At 33.0% G+C, this 15845-nt stretch overlaps 3 protein-coding genes across 8 annotated transcripts; 2 read left to right on the forward strand and 1 right to left on the reverse strand.

Moving 5' to 3' along the window:
- Window positions 1-239: 239 nt before the first annotated feature.
- Window positions 240-889, forward strand: LOC107919524 (monothiol glutaredoxin-S2). Its single transcript, XM_016848972.2, has one exon. The coding sequence runs from the start codon at window positions 355-357 to the stop codon at window positions 661-663; it is 309 nt and encodes a 102-aa protein (XP_016704461.1). The 5' UTR covers window positions 240-354; the 3' UTR covers window positions 664-889.
- A 453-nt stretch (window positions 890-1342) lies between these two features.
- LOC107920523 (acyl-CoA-binding domain-containing protein 6) lies at window positions 1343-8050 on the forward strand. 5 transcript variants are annotated; one of them, XM_016850270.2, is made up of 17 exons: window positions 1343-1752; window positions 1857-1937; window positions 2311-2400; window positions 2612-2693; window positions 2935-3078; window positions 3212-3394; window positions 3708-3774; window positions 3890-3951; window positions 4217-4356; window positions 4657-4783; window positions 4882-4996; window positions 5533-5621; window positions 6121-6204; window positions 6279-6626; window positions 6723-7232; window positions 7326-7385; window positions 7543-8050. In XM_016850270.2, the coding sequence occupies exons 3-17, from the start codon at window positions 2363-2365 to the stop codon at window positions 7621-7623; spliced, it is 2130 nt and encodes a 709-aa protein (XP_016705759.2). In that variant the 5' UTR covers window positions 1343-1752; window positions 1857-1937; window positions 2311-2362; the 3' UTR covers window positions 7624-8050. The 5 variants fall into 5 exon arrangements, with proteins under 5 accessions (XP_016705759.2, XP_040934982.1, XP_016705760.2 ...); XM_041079048.1 differs by having other exon boundaries at window positions 1347-1752; window positions 6279-6477; window positions 6883-7232; XM_016850271.2 differs by lacking the exon at window positions 1343-1752 and having other exon boundaries at window positions 1932-2143; window positions 6279-6477; window positions 6883-7232.
- Window positions 8051-9488: 1438 nt separating this feature from the next.
- Window positions 9489-14711, reverse strand: LOC107920706 (anaphase-promoting complex subunit 7). 2 transcript variants are annotated; one of them, XM_016850530.2, is made up of 18 exons: window positions 14554-14711; window positions 14384-14452; window positions 14237-14287; window positions 13617-13754; window positions 13464-13526; window positions 13150-13265; window positions 12907-12991; window positions 12332-12391; window positions 11988-12033; window positions 11750-11823; window positions 11494-11544; window positions 11181-11381; window positions 11054-11098; window positions 10826-10919; window positions 10513-10658; window positions 10159-10388; window positions 9942-10002; window positions 9489-9854 (listed from the first exon to the last, which is right to left on the reverse strand). In XM_016850530.2, the coding sequence occupies exons 1-18, from the start codon at window positions 14620-14622 to the stop codon at window positions 9771-9773; spliced, it is 1683 nt and encodes a 560-aa protein (XP_016706019.1). In that variant the 5' UTR covers window positions 14623-14711; the 3' UTR covers window positions 9489-9770. The 2 variants fall into 2 exon arrangements, with proteins under 2 accessions (XP_016706019.1, XP_016706020.1); XM_016850531.2 differs by lacking the exon at window positions 13464-13526.
- Window positions 14712-15845: the final 1134 nt, after the last annotated feature.

Below are 15845 nucleotides of genomic sequence, written 5' to 3' on the forward strand. Positions count from 1 at the left end.
TGGTAAAAATTATAACGTTTCACCGTACAAAGGACACCAATTCCGTATGCAAAGAAAGATTCGTGATGCTGCTCTATCCTTCTTTTTTGTTCAGCATTTGATCGCTTTATTTTATGATCTAATCGAACAATTTTCTGATGCTTTCCTTTTATTTTTTCATTTTCATTTCCAACAAAAAAGGGAAACTTGCTTTCTTGCCGACTAAACACCACCAGATTCCTCAAAAACCCTATATAAACCAGTGGGTGTTGAGCATTCAAAGCACTTCACAATCTCAACAACAGCTATACATTTAGCCTCTCACTTGCAAAACCCGTCCTAACTTTTGGCATTGTTTTCCGCATAGTATATCAAATGGAGAGAGTGACAAAGTTGGCATCCGAGAAGCCAGTGGTGATCTTCAGCAAGAGTTCGTGTTGCATGTCCCACACCATCAAAACCCTTTTCTACGACTTTGGTGTCAACCCTGCGGTTCACGAACTCGATGAGATTTCTAGAGGACGTGAAATCGAACAAACTCTTTCGAGGCTCGGTTGCAACCCTTCTGTTCCAGCCGTCTTCATTGGTGGAGAATTCGTTGGTGGAGCTAATGAGGTCATGAGTCTTCATCTTAATCGAGCCTTAATTCCAATGCTTAGAAGAGTAGGGGCACTTTGGGTTTAATTCAAAAATTAATCCACTAACTTGCATGCCAAGGCACTAATAAAATTGTGATTATTATATATTATTATATATAATCACATAAATTAGATCCATGAGAGTGTAGATTTCAGGTCTAATTAACAGTGAGCACTACTAATTAACGAGTTCTCTTAGTGAGTGGGTATGTTATCTTTTTGGTAATGTACTAATTATGTTTTTGAGTAATAAAAGTTGCGATTTACATTTACATTAATCTTTTTTTTTTCTAACAAACGGTAAAGAATCCTTTGAAAATTGAGAGAATTTTAAAAAATATATTAAATTTAAAAAATTGACTTGAAAAAAATTAGATTAATTTAAATATAGATTAGACTTGGATTAAAATAATCAAGGCTCGAGTCTAGCCCAACTCATTTTTCTAACTTTGTAATATATACTACTTTAATATAAACATTTAAAAAATGTTATGATATCTATATATAAAATTTTATAAATAAAAAAATAAAAAATACTAAATACTAAATTAAAAACAATATAAATATATTTTTTAAAGTTAAAAATAATGAATAAATTTGGATTAACAATTTATTATATAAGTAGACTTGAAAAAATTTTAAGTTCACAAATATAAAATAAAGAGCATTAATATTTGTAGCGAAAATTTGTGAAAATAATACTTGGGAGTTGCTACCATGCATATAAATGGGCATTTCGAAAAAGATAAATGGATTTGGGTTGCAAAATTTTTGGAGTAAATGGGCCAGGATTGATAATGTATTGTTGTAAAGTATAGAGAGAAGATGGTACAGTGTGATGAAAAGTTATAGCAGGCAGAGGCAGTGATGGCAGCGGCACGCAATTCCCGAGAGAGATGGATCCTTTGTAATGGAGCCCACTGCCGCTCGCCATTAAATGCCTCGAGGCTCGACCATCAAAGCTTTACACTAAACAACAAAACTACACGTATTTTTTTAACATGGTCTCGTTATTTTTGCCATCTTTTTTGACACAGAAACTTATTCAAATTTCCCATGTTATTTCTCACTCTTCCTTAGTCACCCGCATGGAAATAGTAAAAACTGGAAAAGAAAATGGGTGGTTGGAATGAAAGTAAGTTCTTTTGTTTCCATTTTAATTGTAATTTAAGTTTTTATTACATAGTTTTAGTTTTCTTTGTATTAAGCTAAGTAGCTAGCTACCACTATTATCTGTAGGTTGTTAGAGGGACCTTCCAAAGCAAATCTTGGCAAAGGATCTCATAAATCAAACAAAACACAACAGGACAAGACGACCCGGTACTTTGTCTTTCTCTCTCTATCATCACTATTTGCAGAAGTACAGTTCACTTCTTCAATGTGCACCTTCTTAGTGTTCTTTCACACTCCCAAGCTAATGCTTCAACTACTTTCTTCCTCATCTACCTTCATTTCCTCAATGGCCAATTAATTTTATTTCATTTTCCTTTTTTTTATTCTCAAACAGCTCAAGTCCAAGTTTAAAGGTCAAACCTTTTTGTCTCTGGTTTAACATATGACCCGATTGTACTTTGTTTTTATTTGAAAAAAAAATAAAAAAACAGAACTTTGATAAAGGAAGTGTTAGGCTTTTTTGTTGTTTTACGCTGTTTCCTTGATGATAATGTAGCTTCATTTTTTGTGGAAATTTTAGGGCTTTATTTCCTGGTTTTTGATTGAAAGAGTTTTGCTTTGCTTTGGTGAAAATGTTTAGCTTTTCTCGTAGACGCATGAAGCTTGGCAGGTCAGTTTCTTCTTCCCATATATATCATTTTCTATTTTTTATTAAAATTTATGTTCTTTTTACCTTTATGTCAATAAAGAAACTTGGTGGATAAAGGATGCAAACTTGATTAAATATTTCCCCAAATCCCACATCTTTTGTTTTCATGAAGAAGACCTCTTGTTGCTGAACATTGTTCACTTATTTTTAGTATATTTTTGTGTTGATTTAGAGTGAAGAAAGTACAGCTTTCAGAGTCCGCCAATGGAATTAAAAGTCCTACGAGACCGCCCAAACAAAGCAACAATTCAAATGTGAGGCTTTTGACATGTTTGAATTTCTGTTTTGTAACAGTCGGCATGTGTATAATATATTACTCGGTCTCGGTGTGTTGGATATGGCTATGCATACATTATCGTATGGTTAGATTTTTCTATGTTTTTTCATATATTTGGAGTTCATCTCCCCATGCCTCCAATATGAGTACTTAAAGAAAATGAAGAGTCCAAGGAACATAGCGTGTATAAGTTGCTAAAGCCTTCAAATGTGTTTCAGGTTGAGTCTGCTATGCTTGCTGTTAATCATTCTGATGAACTTGAATCCCACTGTCCTCCTGCCCCTGTTATTAATTCATCAGGGAACTCCGAGAATTGGATGGTATTGTCAGTTGCTGGAGAAACGCCTGTGCCACGCTTTAATGTAATATATATATATGTATATCGATGTTTTCCATTTGTCTGATTGCTTCATATCTTAGGGTTAATGACTTAATTCAAATTTTGTATATCGGATATGACGGAAATGCTGAAATATTTTTGTGTTCCTTGAGTAGCATGCTGCCACTGTTGTCGGGAACAAGATGATAGTGGTTGGTGGTGAATCTGCAAACGGATTGTTAGATGATGTGCAGGTTCTTAATTTCGACACTTTTTCTTGGACCATGGCATCATCGAAGCTTTACTTGTCGCCAAGCAATCTTCCACTTAAGATTCCTTCATGCAAGGGCCATAGTCTGGTACAATCATATGCGGTGCATTAGGTTTTTCCATTATGTTGCATTCTCTTTGCTTTGCATACTATATAAACTAGCCAAACTGTTGTTCATCTATGCTTGTTAGCTATGATATTAAGTGACCCTGTGTACTGCCACCTCCGTGTCTGCTATTTAGACTTGATTTCAATCTTATTCTTGTAATTTAATGATTTGGTTACTTTGTTTGTGCTACTTTATAGTATCATAGTGCTGGTTCATGTTATTTCTAATGAGTGGGATGCAATGTATTAGGAGTACTGATATTCTTGAGCTTTTTCGTTTTATCCTTACCCAGGTTTCATGGGGGAAAAAGGCCCTCCTGGTTGGAGGCCGAACTGACCCTGCAAATGACAAAGTTTCAGGTTTTGAATTACAGTCTTTTATGGTCTTGTATTGTCTTTCTGTTTCCATACATGATGTTGTACGTTTTTGGTTCTCAAATTTGGCTTTTTTTTTTTTTTTTTTTTTTTTTTGCAGTGTGGTCATTTGATACGGAGACAGAATGCTGGTCAGTTATGGAAGCAAAAGGAGAAATACCGGTACTCTTTTCCAACTTATAAAGGCCAAAATACATGTAAATATTGAACACCATAAAAAGAAAAGGCTAAAGAAGAACAGTAAGAAGTAGTAGGAAATATATTCATTCGATAGAGCTTAACACTGGCATGTCATAAATTTACAAGGAATCGTTTGTCTTTTTCTCTTTGCTCCATCCTCTCTTATTTGCCTTTTTGGTTGAGAAACTCCGGGTTTTACTCATTTATTGATGTAAGCATTCCTAACAAACATCCTAATATCTTTCAGGTTGCTCGAAGTGGTCACACTGTGGTCCGAGCGAGCTCCGTTTTAATCCTTTTTGGTGGTGAAGATGCTAAAAAGAAGAAACTGAATGACTTACACATGTTTGATTTGAAGTCCTTGACGTGGCTCACTCTTCAGTGCACGTATGTAGCTCGAACATATTCCTTTATGTCACTTTGCTGATAAAGAAATCATGCTCTTAGCCATGCATCTATTATTACTCAGACACTACATTTTGCTTGAAGAACCCATTCCGACACATTGGTGTGGGGATATGATCCTCTAAGGGCTCTCCAGATACATGAAAATCTTGAAAAAGGAAAATAATGAACATGACTGTGTTCAACACTCACACTTGAATCAAAGTATTATAACTATCCATCTTAAGACAATTCTTATGCTAGAAGCTTCTAATAACTGAATTGTTTTGCGGAACTGTATAGGGGAACAAGACCATCACCAAGATCCAATCACATAGCAACTCTTTATGATGATAAAACTCTTTTTGTCTTTGGTGGAGCATCAAAATCTCGAACATTGAATGATTTGTACTCACTTGACTTTGAAACGGTGTGTAAAAATTCAGAATTCGATGCCAAACATTTATTATTTCTTTGTAATTTTTTATTAGCTTATAATGGTATTTTTATATTTTAATTTTTCCTCAGATGGTATGGTCGAGAATAAAGATACGTGGTTTTCATCCATCTCCAAGAGCTGGTTGCTGTGGAATTCTTTGTGGAACAAAATGGTACATAGCAGGGGGTGGAAGTAGGAAAAAAAGTATGAATGTAACTGGCTCTTTAAAATCATTCTAATCTTTGATGAAAATTGCATTGTAAATGAGTTCGGTCACCTCATTTTCTTACATGTTTTGAAATGGTTAAACATATTGTTGATACCATATCATGTTTCCATATCAAAGCCAATCGGTACTATCTTCTTGATTCCTTCATATGTGTCCACGGATGTGTCTGCTTGTGTGCGTTAAGTCCTATGCTATTCCGGCTCTTCATTTTCTTTTTCTTTAGGTATTTGCATCTAACATTCATGTGTAACACATTCAAATATGAATATGGGGATAATGACCCTTCATGTTGAAGACATGCCCATTTGTATTATTGGTTTCATGTATCACCTATATTTTTGTTACGGGTTTTTAGTTTTCTACCACGGATAGTAAATATTCAAAAGAAAATAAGAGAGGTTGATGAACTTACATGGTCTGTAATAGGGTTTTTATGTATTATTCTTTTTGCATTCATTTTTACTCTTTTTGCTTATATTTACTTGTGTATTTGATTCTGAAATGTTTACAGGACATGCGGAGACTTTCATCTACGACATTCTCAAGTCTGAGTGGTCTGTGGCCATTACGCCTCTTCCATCCTCCATAACCACTAACAAGGTAAGCATAATTTTAATACCCTCATACCGCATGATGTTTTAGAGACCAAATGGTCTTGCGTCACTTCCATCTTCTATCTCCGCTAACAATGTTAACTTACTGAATTTATTGTTTTGCAAGAAGGGGTCAATTCTTTAAATGATTTGATGCTGTTGCACTGGATGATGTGAATTATATGTAATTGGAATTCTTGTATGCGTTATTTTTGTAAAATTATTGCAAACTTCATGGATAGAGATTATCATCCGGTTTTCTAGTTGGTCACAGATTTGAAGTTAAGAAATTATGATAGGATTTGTTTTAAGTAACCGTGTGCAACACATATCCGGTCATAGGAATGAGGATTTGACCCTCCAAGTACATGCAAAGTTTAGAAGAAATTTAATCTGACACTCCTAAGTCCGAGTTATTTAGCTAGAAAGCATCCCTTAATAAATGACACTTCTCCTCAGTGATATGAAATGGGACCGTATTATTCTAAAATTATCTGTTCTTGCAGGGATTTAGCCTAGTACTCGTGCAGCACAAGGATAAGGATTTTCTTGTTGCATTCGGCGGATGCAAAAAGGAGCCATCAAATCAGGTTTGAAGTTCAATTTTTAATGTTTAGGCTGATTTGAACTTGTTCAGATTGTAATTACTTTATCTGTTGCACAGGTTGAAGTATTGATCATTGAGAAGAACGAATCATCCATGGGGCGTCGATCTACACTCAGTAAATCTGTGGGACAAATGCAGTTTGCGAAATGTTCATCATCTGCGGGGCCGGCTAGCCAAATGATTAATGGTTCTTCCCAAAGTTCTGTTGCTTCTGCTGCAAAACAAAATTTAGCCTCTGTAATCGAACACGGTTCAGGTAGGAAATCGTTGTCCGAATTGACTTTTATGGATCAAAATCATCCTTCTGAAAATGTCTCACTACGAAAGCAATTTCGTATTGAGGAAGAACACAACACAACTGTTAGAATAACAAAGAATTCAGACGATTCGAGTTCTATTCTGCAGGTAATCATAAAAGCTTCATTCAATTAGTAATCGCACCTAAGATGATTAACACCCGTTGAAATATTCCATTAATATAACATGTTTCTGTTGTTCTAGGCAACAGAAGAGAAAATGAATCAGTCTGAAACCGGAGTTAGGATTAGTGCTCCTGGCACAAAAATCAGTTCAGAGTTTGGAACTGAATGTTTAAATCCGCATGTTGAAGGGATCGCAAATGATCCCGTAGATAACGATAATTTTGTGTTTCCGGAAGCAGATGATAGATCAGGAGCCCTGTCGGCTCCTACAAGTATATATCAATTTTACGACACAAGAATGGCTTCCCTAAGTAGAAAAAACGGAATTTTAGAAGTACAATTGGCAACCGCATTGGCAAGCCGAGACACAGCAGAGAGAACTTTAGCTGCAGCTCTCAAGAGCAAAGAGGAAATGGAGAAAAAATTTGCAGACGCGATGAAGGAGATGGAACTGCTAAAAGAGAAACTAACAGGTATAGAACTTGCACATGAAGAAGCCAACAACTTATCTAACATAGTCCACTCAGACAATGTAAGACTTGAACACGATGTGGCTTTCCTTAAGGCTGTTCTTGACGATACTCAAAAGGTATTGATTTTTTCATCCAATGCCTAATTCATCATGGAAACTTGCGCTTTTAGATTGTATTTCAATGAATGCCTGATTTGAGTTTTATTCTAGGAGCTTCACTCAACGCGAGGAGTCCTTGCAGGAGAGAGGGCCAGAGCATTCCAGTTACAGGTTTGGCTTTGAACCTAACTTTTATCATGTGCATGTGGAACCTGAGGTTAACTCGTGCAAGAATCATATTTGAGTTTATTCCAAATGTTCACATTAGAACCGATTGATTAGTTTTCAGTATATGCTAAAATTAACCTAATATTATATTGGAATGTAGGTTGAAGTTTTCCATCTCAAACAAAGGTTGCAATCAATGGAGAACCGAGCACCCACTCCTAGGAAACCATTCAATGTATAGTATCTCAGATCAGATCTTACCCATTGTGGTCATTCATGTATCTATTTGCCATACGTGATCCCTGGTACATGAAAAACTGTCGAACCTGGCCGGAGTCGAGCCTTTGTCTGCAAAACAAAGCATGAGATCTGTATTCTGTAGTCTACCTCATTCCCATGTAAATATAAACAATTAAGTCGCATGTTTCCTCGTATGTATCCTGTTTCTAGTTCAAAGACAACGGGCGAACTTACAGCAAGGTTGCGGTTAGAGTTGGAAAATTGGTGCTGCTGAGGAGTTTTAGCCTGTTTCTTTGCCTCTCAATTCAATGCAAAACGTGTGTTCAATTGCCTTGGAACTTATTCTGTATATTTATTGCAAGATCTCATTTTGTACATCTTATTCTTGCCAATGTGCAAAGAATTCGAATCCATCATTTTCAGTTTTACATTCTTAGCTTTTGTTGTGTCTTCTTTCAAGGGTTCATTTGTTCAATGGTAAAGGTTTTTTTTTTTTTTTGTAAACAGGCTCAACTAAATTCATAACTTAAAAGAAATCTATTTGTATTAGAATTAAATCATGTGTTGTTTACTTCACGGAAAATATCTTACCATAAAATGTTTTCTCCAATTTTTTTATTATTTTTTGAAAAACAATTTGGTCAATATAGGTTTATAAAAAATTAATAATTATTTCTTTAAGAAATTCACAAATAGAGCATCAAATTAATTTGAATCAAGCTTAATATTATCATGTTTTAATTTTAATTTAAACCAAGCTTAATATTATCATGTTTTAATTTTAATATTGAAATACCGATATCAAATATTATAAATTTTAATATTTTTAAACATGCATGTTTAATTGCTTATATTTAATGATATAATAAATTATTAATATAACTAATATAATTTTTATTCCAATAAATTATTTAATATTACAATTTTGTTTTAATAAAAAATTCTAACACCAATAATAATTTTAAGTTTTAAATAGTGTTTTAAATATTTTATTAATAATATTTATATTAATATTTTAATAATATAAATATAGGTATTTGTTTAAATTATGCTTAAGTTCATTTATACTTTCCAGGCCCATGTATCACTATATACTTATATAAACTTCAAATTAAATATTAATTAGGCACTATTTATTATTAAGTTTATATAATATGTTAATTATTATAAAATATGACTTTATTATAAATAAATTTCTGTTGCAAAAAGAATATTTATATAATATTTTGTAACAAATATAATAATGTAATGTTTTGTTTAGTTTATACTTTTAAAAAAAATTCAATAAAATTTGTCAAACAACAAAATATATTTTAAGTAAAATTATTTAAACACCTGAAAATATTAACTTTTTCATAAAATCAATTATTTTTCAAAATCCATTTTTAAATAAATTAATTTTAGGTATGTATTTACTATAATATATTTTTTCATTCATAAATTATTTTTAAAAAATTAATATTTACTAGATTATGAAAAAAATTAAATTACAAATATGTTTATAAAATAATGTAAAAGAATAAATGAAATTTTTATTAAAATGGAAAATTAGAAAATTAAAATCTATAATGCTTAAGTTCAAATTTCATCATGTATATTTTTCTAAATTTTATGTAAAACTATAAAAATATTCTCATAATACTAATTTTATACAAAATGACAGAAAACACGTTTTTTATTTTATAGAAAAGTATGGATTTTCAATAATTCCTTGAGTGAGTTATTCAACTCAATCATAGATATTTATTTGTTTGACAAAACGATTTTCAATAGTTAAATGTATATTAATAAAAAAACAATATTCTTGATCGGTAAATATAATTATATCATTTAATTTAACAGAGAAATTCAAAATTAGACGGAAACTCCTGTCTTAACTGTAAGTATATTTCCATGCAAAATTGAACCAGTGAATAATCAGTTTCAAATATACATTGTCAAATATCAAACAATGATTTCAAACTTTAACTTCAAATTTCCACTGCATGTTGATTTCTGGCATCCTCATTATAAATTTGCTGCATATAATTTCAGATTCAGATGGCAGAGTATGGATTCTCAACTTGGTTCATCATCGGTTTTTCTTCTCGTAAATATCGATTATGCTCGAGAGTCATCCAATATTTACTGAACACATGACTACAAATCCTACAGAAGCTCGGCCTCTTCTTGTTCTGCATCTGCATCATCAACCTCATTTTCTTCTTCTTCAGGCGCATCCGGATCCACCCCCTACAAGAACTCACTCGTTTAGTATTTGGATATCTATTTTCAAAGAAAAGAAAAGACGGATAGCACAAGCACAAGCACAAGACCGACCTTCATCTGCTTTTCCAGGCGTTCTAGCCCCTTTTTGGCAGCTTCATTTTGAGGATTTATTCTGTAAAATGAATAAACATTAATAGGATTCATCGAAACGGTAATAGCAATTTTCTCAGTTGGATTATTTTAGACATGAAAGCTTCTTCCATATTCATTTGAACTTCTTGACCACACGCAGTGTAGAAAAAGAGAATCACAGAGCATATGAATTCACCTCAATGCAGATTGATAATGTGACAAAGAGTCTTGAAGCATATTTGTAGCAGCAAATACTTGAGCCAATTTGACATGAAGAGAGTCATCAGCCCAATCTTTGAGATAACGCTCAAGAAGAGATACAGCATCCCCATTTCGTCCCTCGATGACATGGAGCTCAGCTAAAGCTAATGCAGCTCCAAGGTAACCTGGTTCCAGCCTGAGTGCTGATTCATAGAATTTTTTTGCCTGTTACCATTTTGGGTTAGAGTCAAACTTATTAAAACTTGCCTTCAGTGGCAATATCTAGTCGAGTCATGCTAAGAATCTTCACTTTGGTAACATAGCTAAGAAAAGTCTATTGGAGGTTTACCTTCTCCCTACCACCAGAATTGCTAGCATGAACATCCCCAACTAATTTCAGTGCCTTTGCGGACTGAGGCATAGCCTTCATTGCCTCTCTAGCAGCATAGAGGGCCTCCTTGACTTTAGAAAATGCCAGATAGGAATGAACTAAACCTGAAATTATAAACAGTCAAAAGTTGGCAATGCCTCCCCAGTCTTGTGATTAATTCTTTCTTACACTAGAACTACATCAAGCAAATAGATGAAATGATTGGAAAAAGATGAATCTTATGCAACTGAATAGTAAATTTTGCACATTCTTTTCTCCATAAAATTCAAACCTTGATATGAACGGAGATCAGCTCTCAGTTCTTGAGCTCCCCTAAAGGCCATTACTGCAGATTCTGGCCGCTTCAATGCTAACAGCAGGTTACCCTAAGAGCATGCAGAAAATTATAGCAAATGACAAAATTGAATTATATTTGACCAGGAAAAGAAAACCACAGAAAGATTTGTTAATGAGGATAATCATTAATCACCCTTCTGTTGGATGGAAAATTTTTCAATACCTTCATTAAGTAACCAGGAATGTGCCTCTCATCAATTTTGATGCTCTGGTTGTAAAGAATAAGTGAATTTGTGAGATATGCAGATATCTAAGAAGAGGTGAAGGACCACTAAAGATAAACCAGGTACCTTTTCAGCGTAAGATAATGCACCTCGCTCATCTTTCCTTTCCCACAAAACAGATAAAGCCACGAAAACTTCCGGTCTTGTAGGATCAATACTTAGCAAATCATGCACTAACTTGTTCAACTTTGAATAATCAGACTTCATTTTTAGAAGCATTGCATACTCGTCCATGCAAGTCACAACATAAGGATCAACGGAGCGAACCTGCAAGGATAACAAACTTGAATATGTTAACATTCATGATAGAAGTGCAAGCATAGGCAGAAAAAGAATAAGCAATAATTCATTGACTAGAAAAGCTTTGAATTATAACAACCTTCTCAAAATTCATTATCGCCTCATCATTTTTTCCTATGATGGCTTCGACCTGGGCATAGAAACAAGTCAATAGAAAATAGTAAAAATTTGAATGATCTAGATGCTACAAACAACCTACAACTGGCAAGATTTAAAATGCACATACTCTTTTAGCCTTTTCTTCTTCTTTTAAGCTAAAATTACCTCATTAGTTTTCTTCCCGCTAAGCAGATAAATAAACATGCTAGATTCACTAGAATGCAGCCATCACTAACCTTAGCCATTTCAAGTAATATATGAGTGTTATTAGGGAAACGTTGTAAAAGTTCTGCTAACAGTTCCAAACCACCTGCAGAAAGATTTAAGGAAATGTAAATCTATATTGAAAGGAATTGATAAAGCAGATAAGTTAACAAGATATAGCATAATAAATAACTTCTGCAAATGAAAATCTACAAATACAATCCAGTCTAGATTACAGAACTTCAAATATTGAAAAGAAAACTATCTTACCTTTGTAATCATTTGAAGCAATGCAACATTGTGCTTCAACATACCGCTGCACAAAGTCAACAAATCACTAGTTAGACTAAGCTTTAAAATTTGATACAATGTGCTTCTGAGGTGAAGGCTCTGACAAGATCCGTAGAATGCTATCAAAGTAGAAATTAGCATTGACATAAGAAATGAAACTAAAACAATAAAGAAAGATGTAACACAAAGAGTGAAGCAATATTTTTTAGGGAAGCACATGATCAAATATGCCAAAATATTTTCATATTATTCATCAAGGAGCATTAAGATAATAAGTAGCTCATTATGGGAGAAGAGTGTCATCCATTTCATTTTGTTCTTACTTGCAGCCAACGGCTTGAGTCACCATGATCTAATTGAGCCCTCCCACCTCTATTTGGTGTCTAGATTTCAATTGGAAAATAAAAAATGTTAGATAATAAAGAAACATAGTTACAAAAACCATACAAATATATATAGACATATAAAGTTACAGTAACCATATTGAAGCTTATAACCAAAGGGGCATAAAAAAGATTTAAGACAAAAGGAAAATCTCCTGTTCAAGGTGCTTAGTGCACTATAAATTGCAGCTCTCGAAGTCAAATAACAAATTAGACTGCACTACAAATGTAAATCAACTTTTATTTATGAATATAATTGGCTAAATGACTATATCCATGCAACTTGGCCAACATATTACACGTGAAAAACTTTCAAGTTTATCAATAAGACTATCGGCAGCCTGCATGAGGATGACAAATCCATAAACATAGTGCCCAATTTGAACCCTTAAATACCTCACAATAAAAGCCCTATGGGAATTCAACGAGATCTAACAGCAAAGAAAAAGCACATCATACATACTTGTTTAGCAGACCAGAGATAGGGACAGGGCATGAAACTTAAATTGACATACCTGAGGGAACAACGAAATTATGTCTTTGGCACTGGCCCCTAATTCAGCCAAGGCTATGATAGCCTCAATGACATAAGGACATTGCCTGCCAAAGAATAACCCAAAAGACACATGCTTTCGGAAAGTTAGCACCAGTTTTAATGAATAACAGCAAAAACAAAGAGACAAGCAATAACAATTAAAGATATCATCCACAAAGCATGAAGAAAGTATCAAGAAAATAGGAATGACAGATTGACAAACCTTAAACATTCCCTGTAACAAGTAACAGCACCACGGGTATGTTTAGTATTTCGATAAAGCTTTGCCATCAATAAACTCATCTGCAAATTTCTTGCTTTGCTAGGAATTCCCTCCATCTGCAAGCTCAAAGTAATGAAAAATGAAAATTTCACAAAAATAAGTGGAAAAAGAAGTACAAGAAGCTGAAAAAAGAATAGACTTTAAATCAAACTTCATTAAACGAAAACTTATTCATCCAAAATACACTCTCCAAGAAAGCAAGTCAAGAGTAATAATCAAACAGAGAAACAAAGTAAATTAGAAACGACTAAAACCTCAACAAGGGCCACTTTGTTTTCACTTAGAGCAAAATGACAAGAAGCAATTTTGAACTTCACCTGTAATGGAGAATCAAACAGAACTGCAATAAGCATTTCAGCTTGCAAGAAAAAGTGAAGATCTCAAAGTTAATTCAAAATAGAAAATACCTCGTTTTCATTTATAGCACAAATGTTAAAAGAATTTGGAGAAGAGGACCTGTTTGAGGCAGACAATGCACTTCTAGAAGATGTAGAATTTTGCTTGGGAATAATCTTATAATACTGCAAGGCTTGCTTGTACGTATGCTGAAAGCATGCAGGAAAAAATGCCAAAAAGATTAAAACAACAATTTTTCCTTTGTCTACCGATCTCTGAATATCAAAGTATTTCAGCGCATGAATCACACTTTCTAACTAAATCCTTTTCAAATACAAATCCGGATGCCAATTTTACCAAACTTTCATAACAAATTCACTTAACTTTTCCCAAGACAACTATGTAAAAAGCTCAAAAAATCCATTTTAGAAGGAAAAAAAAATAAGACATAAAATAGATATAAAGATGAATTAAATGTAACTATTAAAAACTTAACAAAAAATATTTTTTTAGAAAACTAGCAGCGCATTTATATTTCATACCAAATCTTTTCAACTGCGGTGAATGAATTAAGCAATTCTACAAATACAATTAACTGATTTTGTTCTGATTATTCTAAAAGTGTCTATTTATGTTCTTTTTTTTTTCCAGAAAATCACATGAAAAAAATTGTTAAAAAAAAAGAGCTTACAATCGCTCTACGATACTCTCTCTCCCGAAACAAAGCATCGCCAAGAAGAACCTGCAGAAATAAACAAAAAAATATATATATATGAAAAAGAAATTTGAAAACTCATTTTTTAATAAAAAAAAAGTAAAAATAGAATAAAATAGTGACCAGATTTTCAGCCTTGAGATGTGGACTAGTTTCGGCATTAACAGTAGATGATGAAACAAGGAAAGAACCCTATAGGAACCAAACAAAAAAAAATATTAATCAATTAGAGAAAATTTAAGTTAGGTTTGTTTTAATCATAAAAATTAATACATGGAAAAAGAAAAGATTACAAGAAGCTGAGCGGAGTTAAAGAGAGCATTGTCGAGAAGAGCAGTGATTTGCTCCTTTGGGACGTCCATTTTCGAGAGCTGCAAAAACAGTGAGGCTCTGTTTAGGGAGTTCTCTTCCTTTCTTTCCTTTTTTTTTTTTTCGTTTTTCTGTTCCAAATGACAAAAAGTAAATTACAGTATTTAATTTTAATTGAAATTTTGCCCGAAACAACCCGCCCCGGCTTTTGAATTTGTAAAACCCCGCTTTTGCACCTGAACATATAAAATTTGGACTTAATATTTGGCATATGTTACAATTTAGCCCCTGAATTTTATTTTCCAGTCTTTAATTTTTATTGTCTTGCTTTAATATTTTAAATTATTATTCCGTTATAAATTTTAATTCGAAAATTAACAATGTTAAATGAAAATAATCTACAATATCTTACTATGTGGCAGAGAGAATGTCTGGTAGAATGTATACACGGGTAAACAGTGATCTTCACCTCAAAAATGATAAATATATTTTTTCGTTCCTTTAAAGTTTATAAACTTATAAGTTATTAAATGATAATATTATAATTTAATTCTTAAAAACTTATGATTAATCTCTGGCTCTTCTAAATTTACTTTCTAGTTTCGTCCTGTTACGTGACACTTAATATATTATCTAAAATTATATTTAATAAATGAAAATAAAAATATTATTTTTAACTCTTCCCTTGTTCTCTCTCACACAAACAGTGAGCACGACAGTTAGAATTGTTGCTACAGACATCAAAATCTTGATGTTCAATGGTGTATAGATGAAGAAGAATCTCTCCATTGTAGCAAACATCCCTCGGAGCTTTTGTCACAGCAAAACTGGTAAAGAATCTTTTAACCCCCGTCCCTACCCATTTGTCTTCTCCAAGAATGACAAACATATATATATATCGATATGATAGGGGTGTATGAGCTAAACGCATTTTGGTGATGAAGCCTTTTAGGCTTATGAATCATATAACTATATAGAATTTTAATCTTTCTGTTTTTTTCACATTATTTTGGCTTAAATACCCATTTGCCCCCTGAATTTAACATATTCTTCCAATTTGATACTTATAGTTTTTCTTGTCCCAACTTAGTACTTGAACTTTTTTCCGTCAACCATTTTAGTATTTTTTTTTGTAACGTCGTTAAGTTTGGATATGTGTTACTCTACAATTGCGACACATGTCACTAATGACAATATTTTTTTAAAAAATCTAAAAGTTATACAATATTTAAAAATTTCAAATATATAAAATAAAAAGCCTAATATTCTAACACAT

Source organism: Gossypium hirsutum, chromosome A10 (assembly GCF_007990345.1).
Source record: "Gossypium hirsutum isolate 1008001.06 chromosome A10, Gossypium_hirsutum_v2.1, whole genome shotgun sequence".
Taxonomy (NCBI): domain Eukaryota; kingdom Viridiplantae; phylum Streptophyta; class Magnoliopsida; order Malvales; family Malvaceae; genus Gossypium; species Gossypium hirsutum.

Excerpts from the sequence above, each read along its gene's own strand:
- LOC107919524 (XM_016848972.2), top strand. The coding sequence starts at position 355 with ATGGAGAGAGTGACAAAGTTGGCATCCGAGAAGCCAGTGGTGATCTTC.
- LOC107920523 (XM_016850270.2), top strand. The coding sequence starts at position 2,363 with ATGTTTAGCTTTTCTCGTAGACGCATGAAGCTTGGCAG. Across the intron at positions 4,997-5,532 it reads GGGTGGAAGTAGGAAAAAAA|GACATGCGGAGACTTTCATC; the intron begins GTATGAATGTAA and ends AAATGTTTACAG. Across the intron at positions 7,386-7,542 it reads CCAGAGCATTCCAGTTACAG|GTTGAAGTTTTCCATCTCAA; the intron begins GTTTGGCTTTGA and ends ATTGGAATGTAG.
- LOC107920706 (XM_016850530.2), bottom strand. The coding sequence starts at position 14,622 with ATGGACGTCCCAAAGGAGCAAATCACTGCTCTTCTCGACAATGCTCTC. Across the intron at positions 11,545-11,749 it reads TATTACTTGAAATGGCTAAG|GTCGAAGCCATCATAGGAAA; the intron begins GTTAGTGATGGC and ends TTCTATGCCCAG. Across the intron at positions 11,099-11,180 it reads CATTATCTTACGCTGAAAAG|AGCATCAAAATTGATGAGAG; the intron begins GTACCTGGTTTA and ends CTTTACAACCAG.